Source organism: Rhinolophus hipposideros (genome assembly GCF_964194185.1).
Source record: "Rhinolophus hipposideros genome assembly, chromosome: 13".
Classification (NCBI taxonomy): Eukaryota; Metazoa; Chordata; class Mammalia; order Chiroptera; family Rhinolophidae; genus Rhinolophus; species Rhinolophus hipposideros.
The window spans coordinates 62,251,804-62,271,354 of NC_138059.1; the positions used below are offsets into that span (position 1 = coordinate 62,251,804).

Consider the following 19,551-nt stretch of genomic DNA (forward strand, 5'->3'; position numbering starts at 1 on the left):
CTAAATCAAGCATTCCTGACCTAGGATTCATGGATACTTAGTCCTAGGGGCTTGTGAATCCCAAAATTATATGTAAATTTGCACATGTATGTGCTTTATACCTTTTTGCTTAGGGAGATGAATCACAACCTCTCGAGAAGGTTAATTACCATCCTGAATTAGTTTTATTTGCCAAAGGAGAAAAACCTAGTTCCCAACCAATACTAAGTAAGAGGAAGGATATATAAATATTTTTATTTTTAATTTGCTTTATCTTTGCATTCTTCCTTTCCTATATTTAAAACATATTTGATAAAATCTGAGACACAAAAATTAACATAAGACTTGGTCTTATATTATACCTGGTCTTATATAAGACCCGGTCTTATTTTACTATAATAATTTTTGCTCCAAAAGGTGCATTAGAGCTGATTGTCCAGCTCGATTAACTTAACCTTTATGAAATATATATTAGCATTTCCTTACCTTCCAATACCTCCTCCCCTCTACTTCTTCCATCACTATTTAGCTTGAAAACTGTAATGACTATTTCAATAGATGGCAAACTTAAGTTTTCAAAATTTAAACCTCAAGAGGTCTTCCATTGGTACTGTACATTTGTGCTTTTACTGAAATTGTTTCTGGCTCTCAAAAAAATAATTCAGATTTAAATGATTATTGAAATACTTTATTAAGTAGGTCAGAACTTAATTTTAAAACTCATTAGGATATTGTTGAAAATATGATTTCATATTTAGCATTTTAAGTATTTCTCATTTACACTTTTTCCTTCTTCACTTAGGGGCCACTGTATTTTGTGTTGCTCCAAATGCAGTATTTCCATTTGAACTGTATGATGAAGAATATTTAGAGCAAAGGGATATCTATCTGACTCAGTGCCAACAGCAGCTCCTCCAGTTTATTGCCACATATGGACCTGGGACAACTATTTTTACTAGCGATGAATAGGTAATCTGAGGAAAACTTTCCCGGTTCCTATTTCAACAGTGGAAGTGTGATGTTGAAGTAATAGTATATAGAATGCCATCTTAAATGTAAAATGGTCTCTTCAAACTAATTGCTAATGGAGTTAAGACTAATCCAAATCTCACAGCCAATAGCAGTTAATTTAAAACTTAGATTAAAAATTCTAGTTAGCCCACTATACCAGTGGTCAACAGATAACGTGCATGTATATTGCAAGCTAAGCAATGTAAAAAAAGGTAACTTTTATGTAGTTTCCTCAATTTGTCACAAGATGGCAATAGCACTTTCAATGAGTACCTACAAATTAAACCATTTTTTCTTGCATTTGTGAACTTGACAAATTGATAACAATTTATACAACCAAAAGCCTCAAATTTAAGGGCTTTTCATCCTTTACTAGATATTGACATATCCATTATATAAATGTTTTTTGGAAGCCCTAATTATGGAGTCAGAAAAAGCCTTGGAAATTTTTCATTTTTTATAAGCCAGGTGAAACCAAAAAAAAAGTAATTTACATCAAATCAAGGAGCAATAATTAGCTCTTTAAATCTAGCTAGTTACAAGGAAGACAGCAAAAGTCAAAGAAACCAATTTGCAAAACCAGTCTTCATTTTTAGAGGGAAGATAACTGCTCTCAAAAAGGACACCATGAAAATATGTACTTGTGCAATTTCAAAATCCTTTTCATTTTTCAAAGCTTTAATCATTTTACCAAAAGAACAGTCATCACAGAATTGCCACCTTACTAAAGTACCAAGATGCTACCAGGTATCGATTCTTTTAACCATAAGGAAGAGAGCTAATTCTATAGGACTTTTGACAAGTCACTCTTTTCCTAGTCATTTGACAGCATTTACTGAGTAACCAGTAGTGCCAGACTAGTGTTCAGTTTCCAGAAAGGCAGTTTTTAAAAACCAACTGCATATTACAACTTTACACAAAGACCTTATTTTGTAGATTACATATTTTCCTGGTTTTGTATGAGGGCAAAGCATTTCTATTTTATACTCGGATCCATAAAATGACCTCCATTTTACAACTGTAATGTTATGGTTCTGTTGATGAGAAAGGACTGTCCAACACAGGGGCAATGGTTTTCAAATGTTGCCTCTGATGCAGTTATATATGTTGCTGTACATTTTAGTTTGCCTTTCCGTATTAAAATTATAACCCTGATAAAAAGAATGTCTTCCCCGAGGTAGGAATTCAGTTTTAGTATTCTTACAAATTTTCAACTTCTGGACAGACTGGATCATCCAGTCTCTCCCTTAAAACAGTATATTACTTGTACTAGATCTGGGGTTACTTTTTTGTTCAAAGGTAAAAGTAAATAAAACTTGTAGGTCCCAGGCAAAAACCTTTATTTGTAAGTGGCAATTCATTTAGGGAATTTGAGATTCCAACTACTGTTCCCCCTTATCCACGGGGAATGCTTTCCAAGACCAGTGGATGCCTGTGAAAGCAGGCATATTACCAAATCCTACATATACTGTTTTTCGTATAAATTATGCACAGTAAGAGATTTAACACTAACAAATTATAAAATACTGTATTAAGATTACCATGAGATTACTAAGTGACTACTGGGCAGGTAATGTGCAGCATGGACACACTAGACAAAGATGGTCCATGCTACTTAGAACAGTCCACAATTTAAAACTTATTTCTGGATATTTTTTATTTAGTACTTTCAGATTATGAGTAACTGAGGATGGGAGGGGAGACTACTGTACTATTTTTCAGACCTAACAGCAGATTCTGAAGGGGAGGCCAGCAGTTTGTGTGCAATGGTTAGGGCCTCTCCAGAAATCCTCTAAGGCAAGCAAAGGTATGCTAGAAATGTCTCCCCAGCTGCTTGACACCTCAAAGAGAATCACTATGCACAAAGGAGCTAGCCACTAATGAGAGAACATACTACCCCTGAAGTATGTTAAAAACAAATCTGACTAGTGACTGAGAATGGAGCTGTGTAACAATTTGATGTATTTTAAAAAACATTTTATTGCTCAGCAATTCAAAGTATTCAAACATGTTATTTTCTGCATAATTTGTGATCAATGTTAAATAAAATATTAATTTTCATCATTTGCTCAAATTCATGTCTTCTTCACCAATTCATTTTTCCTTCCAAAATGTTACGTGCCACTTCTGGAAAAAAAACAAAACAAACCAACAGTGAAAACCATTCTGTACTCTAAGGCGCAGGAAATCATCCCACTAACACAAAGGCAACAGGAAATGGCTCTAGCCCTTTAGTTTATCAGATACTTTTGAATTAAAAAATGTGGTTGCCTGATAAATCATACTTACCAGAGGCAGTGACTTTTTAAACCACAGCTAAGGACTTGAACATTCACCTGCAGCTACCTATATGAAAAAGAACATTTCAGCATTTTAGTAAAAAAAACCTGCATTATAGTTGAGTAATTCACATTAATTTCAACATAGACTACTGGCATCTCAGTCTTACAATTATTTCTTCAAAGAAACCCTCAGCTGGGTAAACGGCAAAAAGTACTTTGTCATCACTGTGCCAGTTATTAAACCTACCAAAACAGTCAACATTTTAGGTACTATTCTTCAGGAACAAAACTTATGTAAAAAAGCAGTTTTAACATTTTGGTACCTTGTTCCACACAGTTGTGCTCCTAGCAGTTCAGTCATCTTAAACTCTTGGAAAATATTCATGACAACCTTCATTCATCTTCAACTCATAGGCTCTGTGGCACCTGGAAGTCAAGTATTTTATTGTGAATTTTTATTTGTACTTGCACGTATTTGCTCGGCATCTTTTATGTAGGAATGGTCCAGTAAGTTTTTTCACACTCATCAGGAACCATAAACAACCATACTAACAAGCTTCCTGACTCCTAACCAGTTGTTTAATAAAAACTACCAACATCAACACCCCATAGTGGAGTAATTGTTTTTTAACATGTCTCTAATGAAACACAAGAATGTACTTGCTGCTTCATTTTTTTAGTAGTTAATATCTGCAACCCCAAATTTAAAATGTCTACAATGATTTGAGAGCGTTACTCCTTTTGATTGATTAGGCCCTAATAATTCCACAAATAGTCTTTTCAAGATGGAAATGAATTCATTAAGCCTCGGCAGGAAAAATGGTGGATATGATGTTCCTTACTGTGGCAGTATTGATTTTAAGACATGATGGTCCTAATGAGTACCCAGCCGTTGCTTTTCCGTCTCAGAGCCTGACAAGGATGAGCTATGAGCTAGGTTAAAGGTTAGATATATACAACCAAGTGTATATATCTAAGTGCAGACCTCCAACTAAAAGCATTACAACAGCATATCGAGTAGTTTTGAGAGCAGTCACACATTTTGATGGCATCATTATTGGACACAGTCCAGCAGAATTAAGTCCCAGGTTGCCTGAAAGCACACTTAGGTACTGCAAAGGGCATGCCAAGGCCACCAATCAGGTCCTCCAGGAGGCTAAATCATTGAACCAGACAGCTATTGGAAATGATTTATGAAGACATCAAATGTTGGACCTTGCAAAACAATTTATCATTTTCAAGTCTCGAAGTGCTGAAATATTTCAGATAATCAATATCAGAAACACAGACTACATATTATGAGTAATTCCAACTTGGAAAACTTCAATTTATGGGAACTACTGACAACTGCTTGCACAATCCCACTTGTGTAAAGCCTAAAACTAAAAAAAAACAACAGTATTTAGGGATACATGTATGTAGTAACATTACTATCCATCCCACTCCCCTCAAAAAAACCAAGAGACTAGACACCAAATCCAGATTGGCACCTCAGATGGAAGGAAAGGGGGATGGAATAGGAAAGCAAATAAATACTATGCTATTGGCATTATTCCAGCTATTAAATTGATTGGTATTTATTATGGATTGTATTTATTATGCTACAGGACTTACATGCATTATCAATATTTTTTATCAAACATTTAGTTTGTACATAGGATTCATGCCACTTAGGTCTCAAAAATAAGGACGATTGTAATACAACATAAAATACTTCAAGCCATCGTATTTGCTCTGTTTTGCATGAAGCAACGTGTTTCAAATTTGGGTAGAGGAAAATACCACAAGACTATTATTACTAGGTCTCATCGAAGAGGTATTCATTTATAACATGTTTTTGGGTAGGTAACATGTTCTTTCAGTCTCGGTCTCACAGCTGTTTACCAGTTTCTTCTGTTTTATGTCCGGAAACACACATTTCTATGTAAACGCCAGCATCTAAGGGTATACACTGGCACCTCGGTTTTCAAACGCAATCCGTTCCAGAAGACCGAGTCCTGAAACGTTGGAAAACCGAGGTGCGGTTTCCCCATAGAAAGTAATGCAAAGTGGATTAATCCGTTCCAGACCTTTAAGATCAACCCCTAAAACTGCACATTTAGCATGATTTTTACTATCTAATGATACCATAGATCCATAAAATTTACGGCGTTCATAAACCGAAATGTTCGTCAACTGAGACGTTCGGAAACCGAGGCGCCACTGTAGCTAGCAGGCATTTCGGCCTAAGGGCCTTGTATACCGGACATATTATTTTTCAACTTCAATACCACGTCTTTGGAGCCTATTTACAAAGGAAGATCCAGAAACAAACGCCGCCCAAGAGTTCTACTGTATCAAAATCAAAACTGTTAGTAAACCGTGCGGTTAACAATTTTAAGATGAAACGCCAAGCACAGTTAAGGTTGTCTTAATATCTAAGAGAATGCCTTCCCAACTTATAACACGCTCCCCACCAGGGATAAGTCGCCCATTTAAGGGACCCTGTTACCGCATAGGCCACACCCAGAGGACACAAAAGGGCTCCAGCCAAGGTCGGAAAGGAACACGGAGCCACCGCCGTCTCGGAACCAGTTGAAACAGACAGAGGCCCTGAATTAGTTTCTGAGCTGAGAACAGTCGAAACCCACGTTTACTAAAGGGTCAGCTAGCTCGCAGGGGGTAACTCACAACGCGCGACTGAGCTGACGCTGCGGAGGAAAGCCGCATCCACCCGGGCTGAGGGGAGAGGAAGGTGGCCTCCGGGGCCGGCCGTTCCGCTGCAGGCAGCGGAGGGACGGATTCCACGGGGATGAAGGCCCGGGGCGCCGGAACCAAACGGCGGAGAGGGTCCCGGGCGGGCGTGGGCTCCAGCACGGAGTCGGAGTCCCAGTAGGAAGAGAGAAGGAACTAAGGCTGCGGGGACTCCCACCTTGAAAAGCCCGGCGACAGGGGCCCACAGGCGCTGCCGCAGGGGCCGCGTGGGTCACATGGCGGATGCCGCTGCGAGGACTTGCCCCGTCGGCGGCCCGGCGGAAAAGAAAGCAGCAAGGCCGCCGACCGCTCTTACGTGCTGCGGTTGGCCCCGCCCCTTCCGGGACCTGGCCCCGCCCCTGGAGGCGGAGCGAGAGGCGTGGGGCGGGGCCCGGCCTGGATAATCGGTCTGCTCCGGGGCCTTTGGGCCGGAGGTGGCGCGCTAGACCTCAAGTTTGTATTGGAGTGGCTTTTGGAACTTCCGTAGAGGTTTTCAAGGCTCCTGAGGACCTCACGTAAAGCTAATTCACTGAGTATGTAAATGATTAATCTACCAGTTTGTTACGTATCCAAGCGAGCAAACTGCTCTACAACGAGGTTCCCATTCCTAGTAGGTTATATTTGCTTGGTCTTCTACTCGCTCACATGGTCCAGTGCTTAAGGAACTGCTGGGATTGAACATCCCAATATAGAGAGTAAGGGTATCCGGTATCGACCCCTTCACACATACAGAAGAACCGGTTGCCAGCCCAAAAAAACTTATGTTTTCCCTATATTACAGTGATAGCTACCGTTCCTATTTTTATTAATAATAATTGAGGGTTAGAAAGGCATTGATGAAGCAGTCACCCGCCTTGTTTATGAACATGTAATTTTGCTATTGATTTTCGTGCTTTGTGTTTTACAGGCAATACCTTGCTTTAATGTGCTTTGTTTTATTGTGGGCCACAGATGTGCATTTTTTACAAAATGAACGCAAGACCCTCCACCAGCAAAAAGAGTATGACTGACTTTATCGTGTTGGTATGGAACCCCATCCGCAGCATCTCTGAGGTATGCCTGTATTCCTGCTGTTTCTCTCTGTTATTATATATAATGTCCTGGCTGCAAAGCACTAGGCTTAGTGCTGGAGAAGACAGGTTGATGATCTTGTTGCAAGAAAGAAAGAATACATATACAGGCGTATCATTAAACAGTTTCATCAGTAAGAGACACATCATCTCTCCTTTAAAAATTGGACGTCTAAGAAATTGATAGAAAATCCAGTACAAAATATATTTGCCTCAAAGAAACCTGGTATGAAAATCTAAACCTAGCAATATAAATTGCGATTGTACTCATTTACCAAAGGATTCCTCTCTATATAAAGCTTTTGCTGAATGCTTTATAGGGGTTTAAAATTCTTTGGGGCCCCAAGTGGACACTGTTTCTTCTGTCAAGTAGTGGCTTAGGCCTAAGCCTGCCATCACAGACTCCTCGGTGAATATTACTTGTACAACCTAATTTGGCAGCCTGGGCAGCTATCTCCACCAGATGTAAGCCTTTGCTTACAACTGAGTGGGCAGGTGTGGGAGCCACTATTACTGAAAGGTGGAGAGGAGGGTTTGAAAATTAATTCTCATTTGCTTAAATTGAATCAGACAGCACGTACTCTTTTATCTGGCTTCTTTCACTCAGCATAATTATTCTGAGATTCATCCATGCTGTTGTGTGTAACAATGGTTAATTCCTTTTTACTGCTGAATAATATTCCCATATTTGAATGTACTACAATTTATTCATCCATTGACCCATTGATGGACATTTGGATTGTTTTCAGTGCATGACTGTTACAAACAAAGCTGCTACGAATATTCATACATGAGTCTTTGTAGGGACATGTGCTTTTATTTCTCTTGGTAAATAACCCACGAATGAAATGGCATGGTAGGTGTATGTTTAACTTTGTAAGAAACTGCCAAACTGTTTTCCAAAGTAGATGTACCCTTTTACACAGCAGGGCTTGAGTGTTCAGTCATTTTACATTCTTGCCAATGCTTGGAATGGTCAGTCCTTTTTTAATTTTAGACATTCAAATAGGCGTGTGGTAGTATTTCATTGTGCTTTTTATTTGCCTTTCCCTAAAGGATAATGAGCATCTTTTTACATGCTTATTTGTTATCTGAATATCTTCTTTAATGAAATGTCTATTCAAATCTTTTGCCCGTCTAAAAAATTGAGTTGTTTGTTTCCTTAAAATTGAGTTTTGAGGGTTCTTTATATGTTGGGGATACAAGTTCTTTATCAGATATCATTTGCAAGTATTTTCTCCTATTCTATATTTTGTCTTCATTCTTTTAACAGTGTCATTCAAAGAGAAGTTCTTCATTTTGATGAAATCCAATTTGTCAGTTTATTTTCTTATATGGATTTGAGTTTGGGTGTTATGTCTAAGAAAGTTTACGTAATTCAAACTTATGGAAAATCCTTTTTTTTTCCCTAACCATAGGCCTACTGAATTATTCGTCAGGAGAATAAATATGTCCTTTTCAGGACCATAGATCACTCAACTAGGCTCATCAAATGACTGTTTCTATCAAAGATACATTTTGAATCCTTCACTAGCTATGTCTGTATGGATTATGTCATGAATTTTGTCCAAATCCAATAAGCCCCCTTAACATTGAAAGAGTCATCCTAAACCAGACCCTCAGAAACCTCATAAATATCCTGCCTTTGCCCTCCCCTGCTGAAATGCTATTAACACTATGTCAAGTTCAGCATATTAGCAAATTCCTGTAATCTTAATGTTCATTTTTGTATTTTTTAGAACTGAGCACAATGAAATACATTTTTTTGAATCCCTTTTGGATTATAAAAATATAGGGAGAAAAGTACCATGAGAAATTCAATGCAATAAACAAACATATGAGGTGTGACAAGTTCGCAAACTTGTTTCAATGCTGTTGCTAATTTTATTTTGATATCAGAGGAATTATTCATCATGAATTTGTAACAACTGGACACAGTTAACCAAGTTTACTATTTGGAAGTGCTGAAAAGGCTGCATGAAAAAATCAGACGACCTGAACTTTTTGCCAACAATTCATGGCTCTTGCATCACGACACTGCACCAGCTCACACGGCACTGTCTGTGGGGGGAGTTTTTAACCAGTAAACAAATAACTGTATTGGAACACCCTCCCTACTCACCTGACCTGAAGATAAAGGAAATATTGAAAGGAAGACATTTGGCTGACATTCAGGACATCAAGGATAATACGACGACAACTCTGATGGCCATTCCAGAAAAAGTTTCAAAATTGCTTTGAAGGGTGGACTAGGCGCTGGCGTCGGTGCATAGCTTCCCAAGGGGAGTACTTCGAAGGTGACTGTAGTGATATTCAGCAATGAGATATTTAGCACTTTTTCTAGGAGGGGTTCAGGTACTTGATTGTCTGACTTTGTATGTGTATGTGCACACACTGAAAAAAAAAAAAAGACTGTCAAGGCAATGGTCTCCCTAACTTCCCTTATCCCTCTCTCCTTTACAAGTTTTTGTGATGATAAACTTGGCTTTACTTTATCAACAGGTTATTTTGTTGGACTTTTCAGGGAATCAGCACTTACAACAGTCAAAACAAAAAAAATTATATAAAACTCATAGAAGAAAACATAGGGAATATCTTCATCACATTGGATTTGGCAGTGATTTCTTGGGTATGACTGACACCAAGAGCACAGGCAATAAAAAAGTAAAATAGATAAATTGGACTTCACCAAAATTAAAACTTTTGTACATCAAAAGATGCTATCAAGAGAGTGATAAGACTGCCCATGGAATGGGAGAAAATATTTGCAAAGCATATATCTGACAAGGGATTAATATCCATAATATATGAAGTCTCTTACAACTCAACAAAGAAAAACCAGACAATTCAGTTTAAAAATGGACAAAGAAAATGAATAGACATTTCTCCAAAGAAGATATACAGATGGCCAATAAGCACATGAAAAGATGCCCAGTATAACTAGCCTTAGAGAAATGTAAATCAAAACAACGAGAGACCACTTCACACCCATTGGTGTGTCTATTAAAAAAAAAAATCAACGACAATATAACAGATGGTGGCAAGGATGTGGAGAGATTGGAACCCTTGTACCATTGCTGGTGAGAATATAAAATAGTGCAGCCTCTGTGTAAAACAGTATGCTGGTTCTTCAAAAAGTTAAATACAGAATCACTCTATGATCCAGCAATTTCACTTCAGGGTGTATATCCAAAAGAATTGAAAGCAGAGACTCAAACAGACTCAATAATCAGAGCAACATTATTCACTATACCCAAAAAGTAGAAACAGCTCAAATGTTCATGGATGGATGAATGGATAAACAAAATGTAATATGTACATACATACTACGGAATATTATTTGGCCTTAAAAAGGAAGGAAATTCTTGTAGATGAACTTTGAAGACATTATGCTAAGTGAAATAAGCCAGAGAAAAAGGACAAATATTATTTGATTTCACTTAGCGGAAGGTGGAATGACTTAGAATGACTTAGAATAGGCCATGTCACAAGGTAGTAAGTAGAACAGTGATTCCAGGAGCTGAGGTGAAAAATGAATGGGGAGTTATTGTTTAATGGGTACAGAGTTTCTCTTTAGGATGATGAAAAAGTCCTGGAAATGGATAGTGGTAATGGTTTGTGAATGGACGTAATACCACTGAATTATATACTTACAGATGCTTAACATGATAAATTTTATGTTATACTTTACCACAATACAAATAAAAGATATTTTAAAAAGATATAAAAGACCCACCTCTTCACATGGCTTACCTCATCTCTTGCTTCCCCCCTCTTACCACACCCCTGTCACCTTCGACTGCTCTTAGTTAGAACATGCCAAATAATTTTCACATCTCAAGACCTTCGTTCTTGCCTAAAATTAGATTTTTGAATGGCTGACTTCTTTCCTTTTTTGATCTCAGCTTCTATGCCAGTTTCTCAGTGAGGCCACACTTGCCCCGGCTTTCTAAAGTGAGCCCACTACAAATCATCTCCCTTTTTGTTTTCATAATCTATAATTACCTTGTTTGTTTTTAAACTTATGTACTTTTGCTCCCCTCGCTGGCATATACATTATGTGAGAGGAAAGACCTTGTCTGATTTGTTCACCTTTTTTATTCCTAGCACCTAATACAGTCTCTAGGACTTAGTAAATATCAATTGTGTGAATGAATAAATGAATCATAGATCTGTATGTGATGATTTGGGGTATTTTTCAAGATGTTAAAATTTAAAAGCTAGGCGCAGAAGGTCTTCAGTTAAAATCTCATTTTTGGTTAAATAAAAACATGTATTTATATGATTGTTTATGCATAGAATATTTTTGAGAGGTTACAAAAGGAGCTATTTACAATGGCTGTCTCTAGGGAGTATAACTTAGCATTTGTGGGGAAAGTGATATTTTTATATTTTATTGTATACCATTCTCTACTGTTTGGAATTTTACTATGTGTATGCGATTTTAAAATTAAATGTAAGACAGAATTATTAAAGTAGTACATTTTATCTTACAACTGCAAAAATAGACCATTTCTAAGATTTGCCCTTTCAACCCTGACTGGCATTATGAAAAGTAGTTGGTATTCTCCAGAAAAGAGCTCATCCCTGGGGGTGGCTGGTCTCCAGTTTGCTGAACTGCGTTCATGCTGCCAGTTGTAAACAACTGAAACCACGTCAAGGGAATAATTTCATGGTTTAAATCTGATATAGCAGTGTATCAAAAATAACTTAAAAACATAGCCATTCTTTGCTAGGACAACCAGGGTTACCTTAGAAAAGTTTATATTTTGTAGGTAGACATACATCTGGATTTAGGGAATAAAGGACATTATTTTCTCATAAGTTTTCAAAACCTATAGTCTGCACTTACACATGTAAATCTCGTTAGTAAATGAATACATTTGCCCTTTGGTCCTTTTTCATATTTAGTGAATGATTTGGAGACCCTCCTGGTTCCCCTAGATGTTTGCAGCAGAAAATGAGGTTGGAGCTGGAAGGAAGTTGGCTATAATAACCATCTGCTTCTGCTTTCCCTTGCTCAAGAGTAAGCATGTCAAAATAGAGTTAATGCAAGAGAAATGTAAATGACCCTAGTCATAAATGCATGACTTTTATATATAAGATCCCTTTACTTGAGGCAAGATATTTTTAAACATAATATTGACATTAAGATAATCATAGCATTTATACCTCTCGTCAAGGTTAAAGTTCCAAATCTGTGAAAAATACATTAAATTGTCAGAAAATAGGGCACTGATCTGAACGAAAGTTGATGCTTAAACACTTGAAGCACATGAACTTTACTGAGATAATTTTGGTGAAAATTACCTAAATTACTTATGATTTCTGCCCGGATCTAAAATAATGAGTGACTCTAATTGTCAATGTGAGACACTAGGGTTTTCCTTTTCTCTTTAAAAATTTAACTTTTATGTTAAGAGTAAGCCTTGCAAATAACTACTTAAATCCTATGACAAAATCTGAATGTAATGGAATGTTATTAAAATTATTCAAGCTGACCAATGGGACCTGAGGGGAAGTCGGCTAGGGGACTTCAGGGAAAGTCTTCTTCTTTGATGAAAAGACACATATGGGAAGAAACAGCTCTTCCTTCCTAGATATTATCATCTGTGAAAGAATTCCTGGCATCACTGCTGCCATCTTGTTAAATGAAGGGAGCTCACCAGAGATGGCAAAGTAGAAAGGAAAAGGAACCAAACAACTTAAACACATTGAATAGTCACCAAATGAACCAGCCAGGGAGCTCTCCAGCTTAGGCTTCTTGTTATGTGAAATAAGACACTTTCTTACTGTTTAAAAAAAAAAAACATTAAGAATAATTACATAGAGAATTAAGAATGTGGAAATAATTGAAAAATTCAAACTAAGGTTAAATTACGATATTATTTGTACTTCAGTGATGAGCTAATACAAATCATGTCCTGAAATTAACACCCCACTAAACTTAAACACAGTGTAGATTCTGAATGTTTCTTCTACAAATGTCCTCTTGAACATACGCGTGGGAGTTTCTCTATCCAGGGGTATTCTGGTAAACAGGATCTAAAAACAAAGACACGCCCCCAAACCTTGATGTGTGGCATTTGCAGATTTCCCTGGTGTAAATATTCTCTTCCCAGCTGATTTCAAGGTACTATTTAACAACTGGCTCACAAAATCCCTGAATACTTGAATAATTAACAATTGGCTCTCAGCACACACCATTGTCTCTAGAAGCTGAATTGTGGGTTGAAGAACTGAAGGATAAATCCATCTTCGTACTTAATACAGTCAAACTGCTTTCCAAATGGTTGGTGATACCACAGCCTTGTCAAAATTTGATCTTTTCAGAATTTAAACATTTTTGCCAGTCTGACAAAAGGGCAATGGTATTTACTGTTCTTTTATTTTATGGTTTTTTGTTTGTTTGTTTGTTTTTTTTACTGTTATTTTAATTTGCAGTTGCCATCAGGTAACTTTACGTATGTTTTCTTTTTCGCTTACATTTTTTTTCATGTTTTTAATCATTTGGGTTTCCTCTTTTGTAAATCATAGCTTCTCCCAAATTTTAATCGGAGTATTTGTAATTTTTAAAGTTGATTTATAGGATTTCTTTACATATTGTGGATACTAATCTTTAGTCAGTCAACAGTTACATGCATTGCAAATCCCTTTTCCCAGTCTGTTTTAATTTTCATTATATTTATGGTGTTTTATGATGTTTGGAATTCTGTGTTCTTCTCTCTGCTTACCAACAGCTCCCCAACCTCTGCATTTTACCCAGTACCTCTGTATTGCTGTGGAAGATTTCTGGCTACCCTTAAATCCAAATCCTTTAACATGCCTTTCAAGACCCTCCTTGATTTAAAATTTGGGAGCAATATAGTACTTATTCCTAGGATTTTTGTGAGGATTAACTGAAATAACATATGTTCCGTATCCATTCCCTTTCCCCTTGCATTTCTTTCCAACACCATATTCCTCTCAGTTGCTTTCCCCTATGACTAGAATGTTCTTCTTGCCCCTCCTTGTCTTCTCAGGAAAACTTTCCTTGATCTCTTAAGACTGGATCAGGTACTCTTGTTCTGGCAGATATTATTGTTGCTATCCTCGTTGCAATCCCCAGCCCTCTTCCCAATAATGAAACCCTGCTTTTGTTTGTGTTATGGGCCTCCTGTTAGTGCTGAGCCAGCCTGTTTGCCTGCTTCCTGTGGTAGATGCTGGGACTGGCTCTCTCACACGCTATTCCAGCCTCCTTTTATCTGCATTTCTGCACCTGAGAGGCTGAAAAGCTAAGTATTATATATTCCAAGATTCTCTTGCAGACAGATTTCTGGATTGGGTCCTGCCAATCAAATGCATTGGTGCAAAATTCCGAATTCTACAATGAGTTATGAGTATGTCTGGAGAAAAGCAGGCCACACAGCATCCAGTTTGCTGACCTATGTGCAGCAAAGGCGTGATACTTCTGGACTCGGCCACTAGGGGGCAGCTTCCCAGGTGTCAGGCAGAGTGTGGACCACGGACAAGTGGCTGCCTTGGCGCCTAGTTCTGTGAAATGACTTTGGAAATTGTTCCTATAAATTCAGCCCAAGTTTGTTTCATCCAATGATTCTGTAAGTCACTACGACCCTACTACCCTCTTTGTTTTTAAACTAACAGGAGCAGATACCTTAACCAAACCCAGACTGATAAATATACCTTCCTCACAGTTGGGGGTGACCTTATTGACCCAGTTCTGGCCAATGAGAAATAAATGGAAGCCTTGGATCCTGAAAATTTTATGAAGTCATCTGACCACTTGTGGATTTTTTTACATGAAGGAATAAAGTCCTAAAGTCCTAAAGTCCTTTATTTAGGCCACTATGGTTGGGGCCTTTCTTATTAGCAGCTGAATACAATTCCTAACTGATATAGTAAGCAATGAGCAATGTATGCCATAGTATTAGAAAAATATTTGTGGACCAACTAATGATTGATGAACAAAGGCAGTGAAGCATGAAATAGCAGTGTGTGTGTGTGTGTGTGTGTGTGTGTGTGTGTGTGTGTGTGTTCTACAACTTAAAGTACAAAGTAGGAGGTTGTGGAGAGTAAGGGCAGTGATATAGATAGGGGTTTCATAGGCCAAGTTAAGGGGTTATACATCATGTTTAGAATATAGGAAACCACTGAAGGAACTTGAAAAGGTGCGTTATAGCCACAGATTTGCATTTTTGACAGGTTACTTGGGTGCAGCCAATACTGAAGTCAGGGAAAACTGTTAAATGTACAAATTGTGAGATAAAAAATGATGGCTACCTATAATAATTATTCTTACATGCATTTGTGAATGTAAGTGTATCTTTACAGAAATTGTTTGATGTGGAATTGCTAAGTCAGAGTGTGTACACTTGAAATACCGGAAGATACTGCCGAATGGTATTTAAAAGAGCTTACACTCCAACAGTGCAACAGTCCTCGTTTCCCCATCCTCACCAATAATGGCTGTTTTTAATTTGTATTATTTTTTTCCACACTCCTCCATTTAATATTATGTGTGTGTGTGTGTGTGTGTGTGTGTGTGTGTGTGTGAGGAAGTCATGAGGATAAAAATTACAGAGATTTATTTCCATCAAAAACATACATTATGAGTCTGGTTAAAGCAAGTTATGCCAGAAAATTAGTCATCATTACTTACCCTGTGAGTCCAACTAACCATTTCCCCCAGTTTTATTGAGATATGATTGACATATAACATTGTTTAGAGTGTACAACATAATGATTTGCTAAATGTATGTGTTGGGAAGTGATCACCACAATAAGTTCAGTTGACATTCATCACCTCACAGAATTACAATTTTTTTCTTTGATGAGAACTTTAAAGATCTACTCTCATAACAACTTTCAGATATACATTATACATGGTGTAATGTATAGTCACAATGCTGTACATTACACCCCAAAACTTATAACTGGACTGTTTATATCATTCTGATAGGTGAAATATATTATTTCATTGCTGTTTAAATTTCTGTTTCTTAATCATGTGTGAGTTTGGGTTTCTTTTCCTAAAGATATTGGCCATTTGATTTCTTTTATATAAATTAGTTATTTGTGCCATTTGCGGAATTTTCTGAGTTGCTGGTCTTTACCTTCCGAGGGCTGATTTTATATAAAGGAAATTACTGTGACTATCATGTATGTTGTGAATTTTTTCAGTTTTGTTTTTGTCTTTTCACCTGGTTTATGATTTGTTCTTTTGTTCTATGCATTTATTTTTATGTAGTCAAAATGACCCATCTTTTCCTTTGTGGCTTCTTGGCTTTTTTGTGTCACGCTTCACCTTTCCACCTTTAACTCTTCATCTAATAGAGCTAACCAGCCAGACAAGACATGCCTGAATTGCGCTGCGCTGCCTCCATGCATTTTCGCAGCTATTATTTCACATTAACTTTGTGAGCTGAGGCGAAGAGGGTGAAAAGGCAAGGGAAATTTGTTGAGGGCAAACCCTAAGACAAGTGCTTATCACAGTGAGAGATACCTGCAGCAAAGGAGGGAGTTTTCCCACCAGACTGCGGGTGGAAAAGGAGTGCCTGAAGCACCAGGACAGGCAGCCTAGCAGAGCAGATAAGAAGCACCCTCAGAGCCACACTGCTGGAATCTGAATCTGGCTGTTCCATGGGTAAGGTGGGCAACTCTGGGCAAGCTTCTTATACTCTGACTTTTCCTAATGCACTTGCAAATGTTTATGAATGTCCTTAGCATCTTCACAATCACTCATTTAGGTGTCTTCAAAACGACGTATAAGGTGAAAAATAAAATGGAATACTAAACAATTAAGTTGTAAATTGCAGATAGTCGATCTCGATGGTATAAGTAGGTTAACATGTCCACACCATGACTCAAGTGCGAGGCAAATAAAGTAGCTTTCTTCATGTCCTGTATCCAATCTTGTCTTGTTCTGGAATCCCTACCCTTGAAGAGGAAAAACGTCTGCCAAACAGGCAGACTGTTAAATATGCAGTCAAATAGAAGCTGAAACTCTATCAGGGCTGTTTTGCCCTCTCAATGGGCTTCCTACCTGCCCTTCCCCTACGATCCGTGGTTAGCTTTAGGGAGAAGTTCTGTGTCTAAGGAGGCGGGGAGGCAGGGCTGCAGGCTCCCTTGTCTCCTGTCCCCTGGGTCCAGACCTGATTCACAGTGTCTGTTGCTTAATGTTGGGCTGGTGTAGTGCTGAGGCCCTGAGTCAACTTCCTGTTCTGAGGGGCCCCCTATTCTGCCATCTCCCTGATTCCTGGCATGGTGGCCTGGGTACTCTCAGAGGCTTCTGTCCCCGCTGCAACGTGTCCCCACCCCCGCCCTCAGGTTGTGCTCTCAGCCATTGCCACTCACCCCCTGCCCCTGTGGCTCTGGGTGGAACCAGGGCTCCTCTAAGGGTCTGCATCCGCCCAGGCTTTGTTTCTAGGAGCGTGGCAAGGCCAGACTTTGTCTCCATTTCTTCGCTGCCTCACGCTTCCCCACTCTACCCAAGGCAGATGACAGCAGTGCCTGCACTCTGGCCATTGTCCCTGCCTGCCCCTTGGCCTGATTCTCCCCTCCCTCTGTTACCACTTAGAGTAAATCTCTATGGAGCTCCAACCTTCGCTCGTATACCTAGAGGGCACCTTTTGGAATTTAGAATTCCATTTTCTCTCTTAATAAAGTTTGAGTTTTAGGTCCACTGTCTTGCTAGAGAGTCTCAGTCAGTTTTGTAACTTCAGAGGTATACAACGACTTCGTTCTAGAAGGATTCTGCCCTTCACCAGAGGCCCTTAATTCAGTGAGTACGGGAGGCTGCGGGCTCCTGAATCAGTTTAGAAACTTAAAATATAGGATGAGCCCCTCTTCTTTGTAAACTACTGCGTGCCCTAAGGAAATGTATTCACACCGGTGTTCCCCAGCCTATCCCCTATAAGGAAGTGGGGTTGAGGTCTCTCTAGAATATATTTCTTTTTCCACCCCTTCATGCATCCCCCTGCCCCACATCCTGAAGCTTGACTGAAGGCACTTCTCGAGTAACATGCTCTCACCTCCCACCATTCATTTTTGCAGGAAGCTCTGCTTCCTTTCAACAAGGGGAGGGAGGGGAGTCATGTAATCAAAATGTGTATCCCAGAGAGGCCATAAGCTTAGGGGATAGGTGTGGGGGAAGGGGGCTTGCATGGCTGGGGAAGGGGGAAGACCAGCAGTTATTATTTGGGGTGATAAGTCTCCGTTTTGGGTCAAGCCATTCCCACTCTAGCCATTGTCCAGCCTCTGGTCTTGGCTGGCGGGAGAGGGACATAGAGCCGCCTGGGCTTAGTCGTTGCTGAGCCCCTGTGAGTCACAGCTATCTGGCCTTCTCAGGCCAGGTGTGGTCCAGCAGGAGCAACGTTTTATCTTGTTCTGGTCCCGTCCTGAAGTCAGGTCTCCTTTTTAAGGCAGCCTCTCCTCTATGTCCCAAAATATTACACTTAAAGCCTGATTGGGCCCTGGTGGAACTGGCCTCCCCTCTCTGAAAGGAGGATCTGGAACTCACTTCCCACTTCCCACCTTCTGCTTTCTTCTGTTTCCGCCATTGCACACCACTTTTTTTCACTTGGTTATAGCCTACCTTTCAAGATGACTCTGGTATAGAGTCTTACAGTCAGCAAGAGGCTGCACACAGAATAGAAACAATCATACACAGGCCTTTTTTTAAATAAAAAAAATACAACTTAATTAAAAAAAAATTTGGCCCACAATACCCATCTATGTAAAATATTAAGATGCTTTACAATAGCACACATTTAGAATTTTTAAATTGAGTGATTTCAGAACTTATTTGAAAAAGAAGAATGTTTAAAATCAACTCTTCCTTAGACTTCACATTGTTTTAAATGCCCTCCCATTTCCAGTGACCATAAAAATGGAGACCAGTGATTTAAGTCCATCCCCAGAGCTCCCTGTGGACATACTTCTTGGTCCTGAGAGGGCTGGAATGCATGAGTTTCTTCAGTAACATTCATACGCATAGGAAATGACTATTGACATAATCTTTAAGCCTAATAGTTAAGATTATTTTTCAGTTTATAATTTAAAAGCTTCTGACAGCTAAATGCTAAGGTATAATTTATAATGAAAGAGTTTGAGTGATTGAGGTAGATTTCACTAAGCGAGTTTCTCTTATGAGTTGAAACTAAGACTTGTGTAAACATAGGAAGGGAAGCCCTTCCCGGGTTTCTGTAGTTAGGCAGGAATACTTAATGTCCCTCAGTCCCAACTGTGCCTTAGTACCAGCTGGGCCGAACTCAAAGATCATAGAAGCAAATCTATAGGATTTAAGCAGCATTTATTTTTTTCATTGTCATGTATAAGACCACCAACTACCAGTATGTAACAAAACAAAAACATATATTCATTTCTCTGAGATACATACTTTTATAATATTTCCCTAGTGCTCCTTAAAAAAATTGGATTTTAGTTTTTGGATATTTTCAAAGTTACAATAACAACAA

The 19,551-nt window shown here is 38.7% G+C and overlaps 2 protein-coding genes across 2 annotated transcripts in view; one reads left to right on the forward strand and one right to left on the reverse strand.

Annotated features, from left to right (window-relative positions):
• Positions 1–3,051, forward strand: part of MCMDC2 (minichromosome maintenance domain containing 2) — a 29,791-nt gene extending 26,740 nt beyond the window's left edge. Inside the window, exon 14 of the mRNA XM_081070449.1 lies at positions 782–3,051. Within this exon, the coding sequence (XP_080926575.1) occupies positions 782–948 (167 nt within the window). The 3' untranslated portion in view covers positions 949–3,051. The remainder of the gene's footprint in view (positions 1–781) is intronic.
• On the reverse strand, positions 1,629–17,531 carry LOC308506566 (uncharacterized protein; the record flags this gene model as incomplete). The annotated part of the gene is made up of 5 exons (XM_081070242.1): positions 1,629–3,117; positions 3,280–3,336; positions 3,596–3,698; positions 5,943–6,447; positions 17,429–17,531. 3 exons carry the CDS (start codon positions 17,529–17,531, stop codon positions 3,635–3,637), a joined length of 672 nt encoding a protein of 223 aa, XP_080926368.1. The 3' UTR covers positions 1,629–3,117; positions 3,280–3,336; positions 3,596–3,634.
• Between the last annotated feature and the right edge of the window lie 2,020 nt (positions 17,532–19,551).